The sequence below is a fragment of the Myxine glutinosa genome, chromosome 7, assembly GCF_964187855.1.
Source record: "Myxine glutinosa chromosome 7, kmMyxGlut1.1, whole genome shotgun sequence".
NCBI lineage: Eukaryota > Metazoa > Chordata > Myxini > Myxiniformes > Myxinidae > Myxine > Myxine glutinosa.
In genome coordinates, this window is record NC_136267.1 from 56295665 (window position 1) to 56309772 (window position 14108).

Here is a 14108-nt window from a genome sequence, read left to right on the forward strand (position 1 = left end):
TTGTATCAGGCTTGATCTCCGTGAAACTTTCGGATAAAAAGATGCTGATGATGCAACACACGTGCTACGAAAAAAGATCTCACCTTGTGGACTCTCACTCCGTGGCCTTTCACTCCGTGGCCTCTCACTCCGTGGCCTCTCACTCTGTGGCCTCTCACTCTGTGGCCTCTCACTCTGTGGCCTCTCACTCTGTGGCCTCTCACTCTGTGGCCTCTCACTCTGTGGCCTCTCACTCTGTGGCCTCTCACTCTGTGGCCTCTCACTCTGTGGCCTCTCACTCCGTGGCCTCTCACTCCGTGGCCTCTCACTCGGTGGCCTCTCACTCTGTGGCCTCTCAATCGGTGACCTCTCACCACGCTGCATCTCACCACGCTGCATCTCACTCCGCGGCATCTCACCCCGCGGCATCTCACCACGCTGCATGTCACCACGCTGCATGTCACCACGCTGCATGTCACCACGCTGCATCTCACCACGCTGCATCTCACCACGCTGCATCTCACCAGGCTGCATCTTAGCCCACGACATCTCACCCTGTGGCATCTCCCCACGCTGCATCACATCCCGCGGCATCTCCACACGCTGCATCGCACCACGCTGGATCTCACCACGCGGCATTTCACCCCGCTGCATTTCACCATGCGGCATTTCACCCCGCTGCATTTCACCCCGCTGCATCTCACCACGCTGCATCTCGCCACGCGGCATCTCGCCACGCGGCATCTCGCCACGCGGCATCTCGCCACGCGGCATCTCGCCACGCGGCATCTCATCCCGTGGCATCTCACCCCGTGGCATCTCACCCCACGGCATCTCAGCACGCTGCATCTCACCACGCTGCATCTCACTCTGCGGCATCTCAGCCCGCGCCATCTCACCACGCGCCATCCCACCACGCGGCATCTCACCACGTGGCATATCACCCCGAGGCATCACACCACGTGTCATCTCACCACGCGTCATCTCACCACGAGGCATCTCATCACGGGGCATCTCACCAAGCGTCATCGCACCCCACGGCATCTCACTACGCGGCATCTCACCCCGTGCTGTCTCACTATACACCTTCTCACCACGCACCATCTCACCGCGCGGCATCTCACCACGGGGCATCTCACCACGGGGCATCTCACCCAGCGGCGTCTTACCACGCGGCGTCTCAGCACGCGGCGTCTCAGAACGCAGCGTCTCAAAACGAGATGTCTCAAAACGAGGCGTCTCACCACGTAGCGGCTCACCCCACGGCATCTCACCACGGGGCGTCTCACCACGCTGCGTCTTAACATGCGGCGTGTCACCACGTAGCATCTCACCACGTGGCGTCTCACCAATTGGCATTTCACCAGCCTCGGGTGGCATCTCACCCATGTGATTGTGTGGAATCTCATTGTGTGGCAAAGGATGTTTTATTGGTTCTTTGTCATTTGGTGGTACTGGTGGGGCAAATATTTCAGGGTCTTCATTCACAATCTGCAACAAAATAAAAACTTCAATATATCCATTCAGCCAAACAAAACTTGTCATAACCCACTTGAAATTAATTAAAAACAAACAAACAAAATGACAGAGCACCATTGCGTTTCGACATGTGCAAGAAACCAAAGAAGCTTGGATATATATGTCAGGCATCTTAAGATGGCAAATGGGAAACGACCAAAGTAGATGATGGCTAAGCACCTCATGTGTATGTTGCATGATAACTGGTCAAGTGAGGGAAAAAAATGCCTTTTTTTGTGATGCAAAAAAAAAAAAAGGAAAGGTTTGTGTTTGGGAATACAAGGCAAAACTGCAAATGCCTACTTGCAAGGCTAGTTATTTCCACAGAGGGCAGGATCTCCCAAGAATCCTTTTTTGTTCATGACCCATGGATTAAACATCGCAGCAGAGATTGGTAATCCCATCAGCTCAGAGATGGGTCTTACATGTGAGTAAAATAAAAATCAGCAAAGGTTGTGTGGTGATATAGTGCCATTAGAAAGTATTCACACCCCTTGCATTCTTTCACATTTTGTTTTGTTACAGCCTGATTTTAAAATGGATTTAATTTTGTCATTGATCTACAGGGTGACCACAAAGTCGTGCGTCATAGGAAATTATTTAATTTATCTCATGTATTTTTTTATGTATTTTTGTTTTATGCTCTATTAGCCTCTTAAAAACATGTTTTGAGATTGCTGGGACACATGTCGAACAACTGATGTAGCCAACCTTAGAAATAAATATTTTGCCTGTGATGCACAACTTTGTGGACACCCTGTACATTATAATGCCAAAGTGGAATTTTTGTTTTTTTAGAAATTCTTCCAAAAAAATTATAAATGAAATATAGAAATATCTAATTTACACAAGTATCCAACCGTCTGAGTCAATACTTAGTGGAAGGGTCGTTGGCAGCGATTACAGCTTTGAGTCTATATCAACTTTGCACACCTGGATTTGGGAAGTTACTCCGATTCTTCATTGCAGATTTGCTTAAGCTCTATCAAGTTGGATGGGGAGCATTGGTGAAGAGCAATCTTCAGATCTTACCACAGATTCGCAATGGGATTCAAGTCTGGGCTTTGGCTGGGCCACTCAAAGATTTCACGTTCTTGTTCTGAAGCCATTCCAGTGTTGATTTGGTGTAAGCTTGTGGTCATTGTCATGTTGGAACATAAATCTTTGGTGCAGTCTAAGGTATTTTGCACTCTGAAGCAGGATCTCAAGTTTTTGCCGTGTATGCGGCTTCATTCTTTGTTCCTCTATCCTTACAAGTCTTCCAGTCCCTGCCACTGAAAAGCATCCCCATAGCATGATGCTGCCACCACCTTGCTTCACGGTAGAGATGTTAGATTGGTGATGAGCTGTGCTCGGTTTCTGCCATATGTAGCACTTTGCATTCAGGTCAAAGAGTTCAATTTTCGTCTCAGCAGACCACAGAATCTTTGCCTCATGCTCTCAGGGTCTTTCATGTGGCTTTTTGCAAACTCCAGGCATGCTGTCATGTGTGTTTTCACTTTTTGGTTTCTGTCTGGCCACTCTCCCATAAAGCCTAGATTTGTGAAGTGCTGCAGAGACTGTTGTCCTACTGGCAGGTTATCCCATCTCAAGAAAGGAACTATGGAGTTCTGTCATAGTGGTCATTGGGTTCTTGGTCACCTCCCTGGCAAAGTTCCTTCTTGCCCAGTTGCTCAGTTTAGTCAGAAGGCCAGCTCTCGTAAGAGTCTGGGTAGTTCCATATTCTTCCAATTTCATAATGATGGAGCTCACTGTGCTCTTGGGAACTTTCAACACTCTAGAAATTGTTTTATACCCTTCTCCATATCTATGCCTCCTCACAATTCAATCTCAGAGTTCTATGGACAGTTCCTTGGACTTTGTTATAGAGTTCCTGCTCTGTTATGCAGTCAACTGTAGGACCTTATCTATTAGGTGCACTGGACAGTAATGTCGTTTTTCAAAGAGGAATACACAGCTGTAAAGACATTACTTTCTCGTACACCTTATTGAAAGGTGTTTTTTTTTTCTAAATCATGTCCCATCAACTGAATTGCCCACAGGTGGACTACAATCAAGTTGTATACATCTCAAGAATAATCAAAGGAAATTGGATGCACTTGAGCTCAATTTGGTGTCATAGCAAAGGGGTTGAATACGTATTGACTCAAGACATTTCAGTTTTTCATTTTTATTATTTTTTCAAAATAAATAAATAAATAAAATTCCACTTTGACATTATGGGGTATTTTGTGCATTAAATTCAGGCTGTACCACAACAAAATGTGAAAAAAGTCAAGGGGTGTGAATAATTTCTGAATGTGCTGTGCATACACTCGAGGGCAAAAAAAAATGAGCCGTCAATTTGTAAACATTTTTTGTCATAACTATTTTACCATACATTAAAAAACCACCAAAGATGCAGAACATGCAGAAATAACTGTACAAATCAGGATGGAATAGCTTGGCCCTTTGCTTTCTTTAAATAATCCAGTCTTTTGGTCAAACTTTCACAAAGCTTCTTGCACCGAGAAATGTCAATATTGTCCCATTCATGTTTGACATCTTTCCCAAAGTTGATCAGAAATTGCAAATTTCCTTCCAATACGTTTGTACTGAATATAAGCCCAAATAATCTATATGGGGTTCAAATCGGGACTCTGACCAGGCCAGAACATAAGTTTATGCTAACTTATGTTAAGAACCGCTTGACGAAGACAAGCAATTCAATTTTTAATATCCCCATCAGCATGGAACTGCTATTCTTTGGCGGCATTTCTAAATCGAAACATAAAAAACATGATCTACACCAACTGTACAAGTAATAATAATAACTAGCCGAAACCCGTGGAACATCCACGGAAGGGAGGATGTGGTGTATGGACAGAGTGTACCATTATGGATGGCATAAGGGATTTGCTTGTCCGAGTTAGAGTTAGGAAGAAAGATGAGAATGAAGAGTGCGTATATGAACAACGATCGCCGACACCAGCACAAATGCATGCTCTGGATTGTCCAATCAGCGGACGGCTTGCTTTGCCTTCGCCCAGCAGACGCCAATACGATGGCGTTGTAAGATGGCGTCGTATCGGCAGTTAATCGGATGCTTTTGGGCCCCAACGTCGGCTAATTCAGATTTTTCGAGTATGGCTGTACGTGATAAACAAAGAGCGCGGTTCGTAGATCGTAAATCCATTAGTGCCGTGGGCATCGGGTCACTGGGTGCGGCATAAAAGGGATAACAAAGTCGAGTCCTTACGCTATTATTATATAGATAATAATAATACATTTATTTTATATAGCGCTTTTCAAGAAGCCCAAAGGCGCTTTGACAGAGTACAAAAAAACAAGTGCAAAAAGACAAAAATCAATAGGTAAATAATCAAAGCAAAAGGAAGGAGAAGGAGGAGATAGTCAGGGGTTAAATGCTGTGGGTTAAATGTTGAATGCAGTGTTGAACAGGTGGGTCTTGAGTGATGTTTTGAATGTGGTGAGTGAGGAGGAGTCTCTGATGGTGTGAGGTAGTGAGTTCCAGAGGGTGGGAGCAGCGATGGAGAAGGCCCTGCCCCCCCAGGATCTGAATTTGGTCCGGGTGGGGGGTGGGGGGGGGGGGGGTCAGGAGGTTGGTACCAGCAGAGCGGAGGTTGCGGGTGGGAGTGTGTCTGGAGAGGAGGTCAGTCAGGTAGGATGGGGCCAGGTTATGGAGGGCTTTGTAGGTCAAGAGGAGGATTTTGTACTGGATTCTCTGGGGGATGGGGAGCCAGTGAAGCTTATAAAGGACGGGGGTGATGTGGTCACGGGTCCGGGAATTGGGTGAGTAGACGGGCAGCGGAGTTCTGAATGTATTGGATTTTATTGGTGATTATTGAGGGTGAACCATAGAGGAGGCTGTTGCAGTAGTCCAGACGGGAGGTGATGAAGGCGTGGATGAGGGTTTCTGCAGCCGTGGAGGAGAGGGATGGACGGAGACGGGCGATGTTTTTCAGGTGAAAGAAGGCTGTCTTTGTGATCTGTTTAGTGTATTTGTCGAAGGAGAGGGTTTGGTCAAAGATGATGCCAAGATTCCGGATGTGAGGGGAGGTGGATACTGGGAAACCGTCGATGTTGAGGGCAAAGTTATGAGTGGATTTGGTGAGCGTTTTTGGGCCAATGATGATTATTTCAGATTTATCATAGTTAAGTTTGAGGAAGTTGACTTGAAGCCAGGATTTTATTTCAGTGATGCAGTTTGTCAGGATAGAGTGGGTGGCGGTGGAGATGGACGTGGTGGAGATGAAAAGCTGGATGTCATCGGCGAAGCAGTGGAATTGGAGACCATGACGGCGGATTAAGTGACCAAGGGGGGACAGGTACAGGATGAAGAGGAGGGGGCCAAGAACTGAACCTTGGGGGACACCTTGGGGGGAGGGGAGCAGTGGGGGATTTGCAGTTATTGATGGAGATGAACTGGCGTCTGTCAGAGAGGTATGATTTGATCCAAGAGAGGGCAGTGCCGGTAATGTTAAAGGTGGTTTCAAGTCGGGTGAGGAGGATGGTATGATTGATGGTGTCAAAGGCGGCACTGAGGTCGAGGAGGATGAGAATGTTGAGGTTGCCGGCGTCAGAGGAGAGGAGAAGGTCGTTGGTGATTTTGAGGAAAGCAGTTTCAGTACTGTGGTTGGAGCGGAATCCGGATTGGAATGTTTCATACAGGTTATTGGCAGAGAGGTGATGTTTGAGTTGAGTGGCTACAGCGTGTTCCAAAACTTTTGACAGAAAGGGTAGGTTGGAGATGGGTCTGAAGTTGTTTAGGGTGTCAGGGTTTAGTCCAGGTTTTTTCAGAATGGGGTTAACAGCAGCAATTTTGAGGGATGGTGGGACGATGCCTGTAGACAGGGAGGAGTTTATTGTTGCAGTGATAAGTGGAGAGAGAGCAGGAAGGGAGGCCTTGACAAAGCTGGAGGGGATGGGGTCAAGAGTGCAGGTGGCAGTTTTCATTCCTATGAGGAGTTCAGAGGTCAGTAGGGGAGACTGGGGAGAACTGAGACAGGGGTTGGCAGGATAAGGGGGGGGGGGCAGGTGGTTTGAGGGGGAGCGGGTGCGGTGGTGGTTAAGCTGTTGTAGATGTTGTCAATTTTGCATTGGAAGAATGAAAGGAAGGAGATGCAGTTTTCTACTGTGAATGACTGGGTGGTGGTGTTCAGGGGGCTGAGGAGTTTGTTTATTGTAGAGAAGAGTTCTTTTGGGTTTCCAGAGCCAGAGTGGATAATTTGAGAGTAGTCGGCGGAGCGGGCGGGGGAGAGGGCATCTTTGTAGTGCTGTCGGTGGTCCTTGTAGGCTTGGGAGTGAATTGTGAGACCTGTTTTATTGCGGAGTCTTTCAAGTTGGCGAGCATGAGTTTTCATCAGGCGGAGTACAGGGGCAAACCAGGGAGCAGAATGGGTGAAAGAAACTGTTTTGGTTTTTATAGGCGCAAGCTGGTCAAGTCATAAATTGGAGCAATTTAGGCACTTTAAAGATGAAAGGCGAAAATACGGAAATTTAATTTCAAAAATGTTGAGAACAAAACTTCTTAAAACACTAATTTTTTCATAAAGGTTCCAGGGAACCTGAACTCAACTGGTCTATATCAATATGGTTAGAATATGCATAATAGAACCACAAACTATATAGTTTATATGTGCTAAAGAGGTACAGTAACATTGAAGGTATTCCATGTTTAAACAGGAAACTAGAAAAAATTGAGTTTTAAGTGAGGCATGAAAAGTAAAACTACAATTACTTTTCTCAGATATCAGACTTCAATTTATTTAGAAAGACTTGGTCAAACAATATACATGTATGGTATTGAATCAAGATATGTTGAATATTGACAATTGAAGTTGAAATATGATTGACAAAAATTGATTTTTCAATATGGCCACCCTACCATGCCCATTTTTGGGCGTGCAACGCCCAAATGCAATCCCAAACTAGTTTATGTCTTAAAGATGCTGCATAACAAGTTTCATCAAATTCCATCAATATTTGTGACTTTTAGAGCGTAGACGTCGAATTGTTTACAGACGACAGACAGACGACGGACGACGGACACTGGGTGTCGACAAAAACTCAGCTGGACATGGTCCAGTTGAGTTAAAAATGCTGGAACCCACACGGAGGGGTTTAGCTACTGTAACATGAGTAATCCGTTTAAACTGGCATATGTACTGCACATTTATGGCTCCTAATTTGAAAAAAAACCAGCTGAGCTCATTTTTATTGCCCATTGCCATTTGTGTATATATTTCAAGATATTTTCTTTTATCAATAACAACATGCCATTAATACAAGATTTTGAACTATTATGAGGTGCACATAAACTAAAATAAAAAGTCACCAAGAGTGCAGCAGTGATTCAGGCAGATGAGCAGACTATTAATGTCGAAAAAAGGGCAGCAATAACAGAGGGAATGGCAGAATGGAAAGGGATAATTGAGAAGTACCGTTAAGAGAAACACTAACGATACGATGAGTTGAAATAAATTATGTATTTACAAAGGTCCCTCATTTGCTCAAACGAAGTGCAAAGCCCGAAACGTCAGCACCTTGTAATCCATCACAATGGATAATTGTTACCATTTTATTCTTAAGTTTATATTTATATTCAAAGGATTGTTTAAGAGCCTGAAATAAAGTATACAGTAAAGTGGGAATGCTTAAGTAGAGGACAAGGATTGAAAAAAATATTCTTAAAGAGCACCAACATTTTTTCCCCCATCATCATATTGTTATTCAACCCCCTCACCCCTTTACAAGATTCAGGCTCATGGAAGACGAAGGTGCCTGAGGGTATAGACTGAAAGCAGGGAAGTGGGCAACTGTTGAACACTGTAAGCAAGGGAATTAATTAACAGAAAAGGAGAGAAAAGAGGGGAGGAAACAGTAACCTGCAAATAAAAGGGTTGTGTTTGGAAAGGTTAATGAGGGAAATAAAGATCATGGTTAAAGATGGGGGACGACATGAGACTGTGATGCACCACGAGCTTGAAGCACCTGGAGGAAAGAATGTGACAGCACAGCCTCAGCAAGGTGGTTGCAAGTATGGGAGAAGTGCAGAATAAAAGTGTTGAGGTGTGCAGTCGGTCTGGTCTTTTGAAGTTTAATCAAGGAGACTAGAACCACAGGTACACCCTGGAGTTGTTGGGGATGGTAGGCGTGTTGAGAGCGGATGGAGCGAGACAAAAGGAGAGGGGTTTAGTAGATTTGAATCAAAATACCTATTATCTGATAAGAATTGACAATGTCTACAGCCAAACTTACTCTATAAGAAAACAAATTGTTCTCTTTCTTTTCAAGCATGGTGCAGAATGTATTCAATATTGCAATTCTTTGTGATTTTTTCGCTGTCACAGGAACGATGCCGCCAAAAGTCGCGTACTGCAAAACACACAAACGTATCATTTCATGCAATTCTCCATGCTTACTTCCACAGGCTGCCTATCTTGGATTAATCAACGACAGAAGAATAGTAAAGCACACAAAAACATGTCTCAAGCTTCCAAGTCTGAAGATATGGATGGTGCTCTGCAGGTGAGTTTGAAAGATAAACTATTTTAGCGAGTAATTGAAATTAACCAACAGCCAATGAAAAATACACAATTTCATTCATACACCCATGAATCATGCAGCGCCATTTGTACTTTAAAAACATTACAATTATGACAACTCAAACAATTATGCAAAAACACACTAAAACATGGACATTTAAAAGAAGACAATGAAGGTTGGTGTAAACATTGTCCTTTGTATTCATGCGAGAAAAGAATTTGTAATAATTTAGGCCAACATCTCATGGACAAATTCTATGTTGGTTGCTCTAGAGTTGGTAGAAGGAATTTATACACCTAATGGAATGACAACAAATATAGTGTACTATACAACAACAACAACAACAACAACATGCATTTTAAGGCCATTTTCCCTGCCAGAGTGCGGGTAGGCCTTGCGGTCCCCATGACAATCTTCTCCATTTTGCCCTATTTTCTGCATCTCTCCTTGTTAACTTGCTTGCCCGCATTTCGCGAAATGCCAGCGAAATGCTTGCCCGCGACTTGCTTGCCCACATTTTTTCTTCCACCATCTTTAGCCAAGTCTTTCTCGGTCTTCCCCGTCCTCTACTTCCTTCTACATTCATTTCCATCACTCTTCTCAACCAATCACTTTCATCCTTCCTCAACACATGACCAAACCATCTTAACCTGTTCCTCTTCACAGCATCAATCACAGGCTCTATTCCCATCATCTTTCGCAATTCATCATTTGTCTTCCTCTCTCTCAACGATACTCCGCACATCCACCGAACCATTCGCATTTCCACCCTTTCCAGCCTTCGTTCATTACCCATGTCTCGCTCCCATAAATCATAACACTTCTCACACATGCAGCGTACACCTTTCCCTTCAGCTTCAACGACACTCCCCTCCTCATCAGCACGCCACTCAGTTCCCGAAACTTCTTCCATGCACATCTCACTCCAGCAACCGTTGCCGAGTGTGATCCACCTTCTCCATTCAGCATGTCTCCGAGGTAGCAAAATGTTTTCACACCTTCCAGCTTCACGCCGTTTCCAAGATCCAACTCAACATTTGCTCCATCTGCAGCTCTCTCTGTGCACACCTTACATTTGAATGTAGCTGCCACACTGGTTAATGACCCTCTCAGACCACTGCATTTTTGATGAACCCACTCAGCGCACATTGTACATTGAATGGAGTTCACTCCGACACCCTTCCTGCACACAGCACATGGCCACTTCCCAGTTCTTTCCACCTCACCACATGCTTTACCACTTGCCATCACCTTTGTCTTTCCGATATTCACCTTCAGTCCTTTTGTCTCCAAACATTCCTTCCACTTGTTTATCTTTTCCTTCAGTCCATCCATACTTTCCGCAATCAACACCAGATCATCTGCATACAACAACTCACACGGTAAACCCTCCTTTACGTTCTGAGCCAGCACCTCCATCACAGCTACAAATATACTGAAACGCAAAAGAAACTTACCACCTTTGAAACCTTTAAATATCAACAATAACACTGCGTGTAGTAAATGTGTGAACTTATTTGTGGACAATAGTGTCCTCACTGTCAGACAAAACGGTCACGGATGGTCACTTGAACCTTCAATGGTCACTTCATAGCACAGCTGTTGAACAGCCGTTTTGACTGTCAGTGATTAGCCAAGGGGTACGGGATGATTTTAATGAGCTGCACGTGATGTCTTGATATTGGCTTTAAAAAGGCCAGTGCAAAATGGGCATTTCAATCAACATGCCACGATTGTCAAGGGATCAACGGCAGCGTGCCCTGGGCATGCTGCAAGGCGGACTGAGCTACTGTGAGGTGGCACGTCGCCTTGGCTGTTCACACCAGACGATATCGGCCCTGGTGGACAGAGACACCCTCCACAACTCTGCAGATGACAGACCTCGATCAGGGAGGCCAAGAGTCACCACTGCAAGGCAGGACAGGCAGATGGTCCGAAGTCACCTGCGGGATCGATTCCGTCCAGCATCCCGCACTGCGGCAGAAACTCCGGGGCGTGCAAACCCACGGATCTCCAATGATACTGCACGAAGACGACTGCATGACTATGGTCTGACTGCCAGAAGACCATACAGAGGCCCCGTGATGACGGCTGCCCATCGCCGCAACCGACAGAGATGGTGCCAGCAGCATCAGCGGTGGACCTTGGCGCAGTGGAACGAGGTCGCTTTCAGCGATGAGTCAAGGTTCTGTGTGGACAGTCCTGATGGGCATGAGCGTGTCTGGAGAAGAACTGGTGAGCGATATGCCGATTGTTGTGTGCGTCAAGCCAACAGGTGGGGTGGCCCAAGTGTGATGGTGTGGGCCGCCATATCAGGCCGGTACAGGACGCCACTGGTGGTTGTGGATGGGAATCTTAACGCCCAGCGGTATGTGGATAACATCCTGCGACCTCATCTGCTGCCATTCCTGATAGACCACCCAGAACTGAGAACCTTTCAGCATGACAACGCTCGTCCCCATGCTGCTCGCTTTACCACTGCATTTCTCCAAGGCGAGAACATCAACACCATGCAGTGGCCTGCGCTCTCCCCTGACCTGAATCCCATAGAGCACCTGTAGGATGAGCTTGGGAGACGCGTAGTTGACAGGGCCAGGACACGGGCAGAGCTGCTTCAGACATTGAGGACTGAGTGGGACAGAATCCAGCAGCAATCCATCCAAAGACTGGTAGGCAGTATACGCCGACGATGCACTGCCTGTATCCAAAACAATGGTGGCCACACACGCTATTGAAAGGGGACTGACATTGCACCCTGTGCTGTTCTGTACTGTAGAACAAACTGATGAGATGGTGTATCTTGGTCAAAAACGTGACATGTCATCAATAAAATGCCAATGTTTCAATTAGCAATTGTTGGTTTGTTTTATTTTGAACTGTTACAATTTTATTACATTTCAAACAAGTGGTAAGATGGGCAGCCGTCATCACGGGGCCTCTGTATGGTCTTCTGGCAGTCAGACCATAGTCATGCAGTCGTCTTCGTGCAGTATCATTGGAGATCCGTGGGTTTGCACGCCCCGGAGTTTCTGCCGCAGTGCGGGATGCTGGACGGAATCGATCCCGCAGGTGACTTCGGACCATCTGCCTGTCCTGCCTTGCAGTGGTGACTCTTGGCCTCCCTGATCGAGGTCTGTCATCTGCAGAGTTGTGGAGGGTGTCTCTGTCCACCAGGGCCGATATCGTCTGGTTTGAACAGCCAAGGCGACGTGCCATCTCACGGTAGCTCAGTCCGCCTTGCAGCATGCCCAGGGCACGCTGCCGTTGATCCCTTGACAATCGTGGCATGTTGATTGAAATGCCCATTTTGCACTGGCCTTTTTAAAGCCAATATCAAGACATCACGTGCAGCTCATTAAAATCATCCCGTACCCCTTGGCTAATCACTGACAGTCAAAACGGCTGTTCAACAGCTGTGCTATGAAGTGACCATTGAAGGTTCAAGTGACCATCCGTGACCGTTTTGTCTGACAGTGAGGACACTATTGTCCACAAATAAGTTCACACATTTACTACACGCAGTGTTATTGTTGATATTTAAAGGTTTCAAAGGTGGTAAGTTTCTTTTGCGTTTCAGTATAGTAGCGGACTTAGTACCGACCCCTGATGCACTCCCACCTTCACCTCAAACTCACCACTGTTCCCGTCCTTCGACCTTACAGCTTCGTCCTTACGTCCCAACAATTTTGTACATTGCCATCACTACTCTGATCAACCAATCCTCCACTCCTAACTTCCTCAATGCCCATGTCAACACTTCGTGTGGAACCCTATCGAATGCTTTCTCCAGATCAACAAACCCAAGAAACAACATCTTCCTCTTCTCCATGTACTTCTCCTGCAACTGCCTTACAATGAAAAGCACGTCTGTCGTTCCTCTTCCTGGCATAAATCCAAACTGCATTTCGTCGATCTTCACCTTCTTCCTTATACTCCTCTCCAACACCCTTTCTAATTCCTTAATTCCATGCTCCAATAACTTTATCGCTCGGTACGAGCCACACTCCAGAGGGTCACCTTTCCCCTTGTATAGAGGGACGAGGGTACTCAGTTCCCAATCCACTGGAATGCGGCATTCTTTCACCACCAGATTACAGATCTCTGTCATACTCTTCACACCCCAACTTCCTGCTGCCTTCAACATATCTCCCACAACTCCCGTCGGCCCTCCTGCTTTTCTACTCTTCATTGTTTTTATCGCTTCCTCAACTTCCTTCTCAGTTATCTTCTCTGCCCGTCCTAAAACTGGGTTACTCTCCATGTTGCCATCCCATTCATTCTCTGTATTCAACAGCATTTCCATATATCTTTTCCATCTTCCTTTAATTCCATCTGGGTCCACAACGATTTGTCCCACTTCATCCTTCAAGCAACTCACCCCCATCACATCACATCTCTCTTTCGCTATCTGCTTTGCAATCCTGAATACCGCTCTCTGACCCTCTTCCGAATCCAAGCGTTCTCCGAACATTTTCCTACATGCCTCCTGCGCCTTTGCTACCTCTTTCTTTGCAGCCTTCTTGGCTGCCTTATAACTTTCAGGCTCTGCTTTTTCTGCTCCCGTACCCTTCGCTGAACTTCTTCCTCTTCTCGTCACTCCTTGAACTTCTTCCTCTTCTCGTCAATCCTCTTTCCAACTTCATCATCCCACCACCATGTTTCCTAGTGCCTCGCTGGTCTTTTTTTCCATCCACATGCCTCATCAACAGCTCCCAACAGACTCTCTTTCATTGACATCCAACCACTTTCAAGCTCAACCACATCATCCTCTAGCCTACTCAGCCTCTCTTTTAATGCCTCCCTCACTGTCACCTCTTTCAACCTCCACACCTTCATTCTCGGTTGGTACTTCACCCGCCGAGCTCTCCTCGCACCTTCCACCCTTATGTCGCAGACAACCAAGTGGTGCTGTGAAACAGCCTCCTCCCCCGAGATCACCTTTGTGTCCTGGAGGTGCCCCCTATCTCGCCTACGCACCATCAGGTAGTCAACGGTTGTCGTCGACCCACCTGACGTGTATGTAACAAGCTTATTATCCTCTTTCTGGAACTGAGTATTACAAA

General features: G+C 46.1%; 1 protein-coding gene across 3 annotated transcripts in view; it reads right to left on the reverse strand.

Annotated features, from left to right (window-relative positions):
• Positions 1-14108, reverse strand: part of LOC137431273 (uncharacterized) — a 354360-nt gene that overhangs the window by 155062 nt on the left and 185190 nt on the right. For all 3 annotated transcript variants that reach the window (XM_078781777.1, XM_078781775.1, XM_078781776.1), the window contains exons 10-11: positions 8758-8874; positions 84-1470 (exon numbers count right to left, since the gene is read on the reverse strand). In XM_078781777.1, the coding sequence (XP_078637903.1) occupies positions 84-1470; positions 8758-8874 (1504 nt within the window). The remainder of the gene's footprint in view (positions 1-83; positions 1471-8757; positions 8875-14108) is intronic.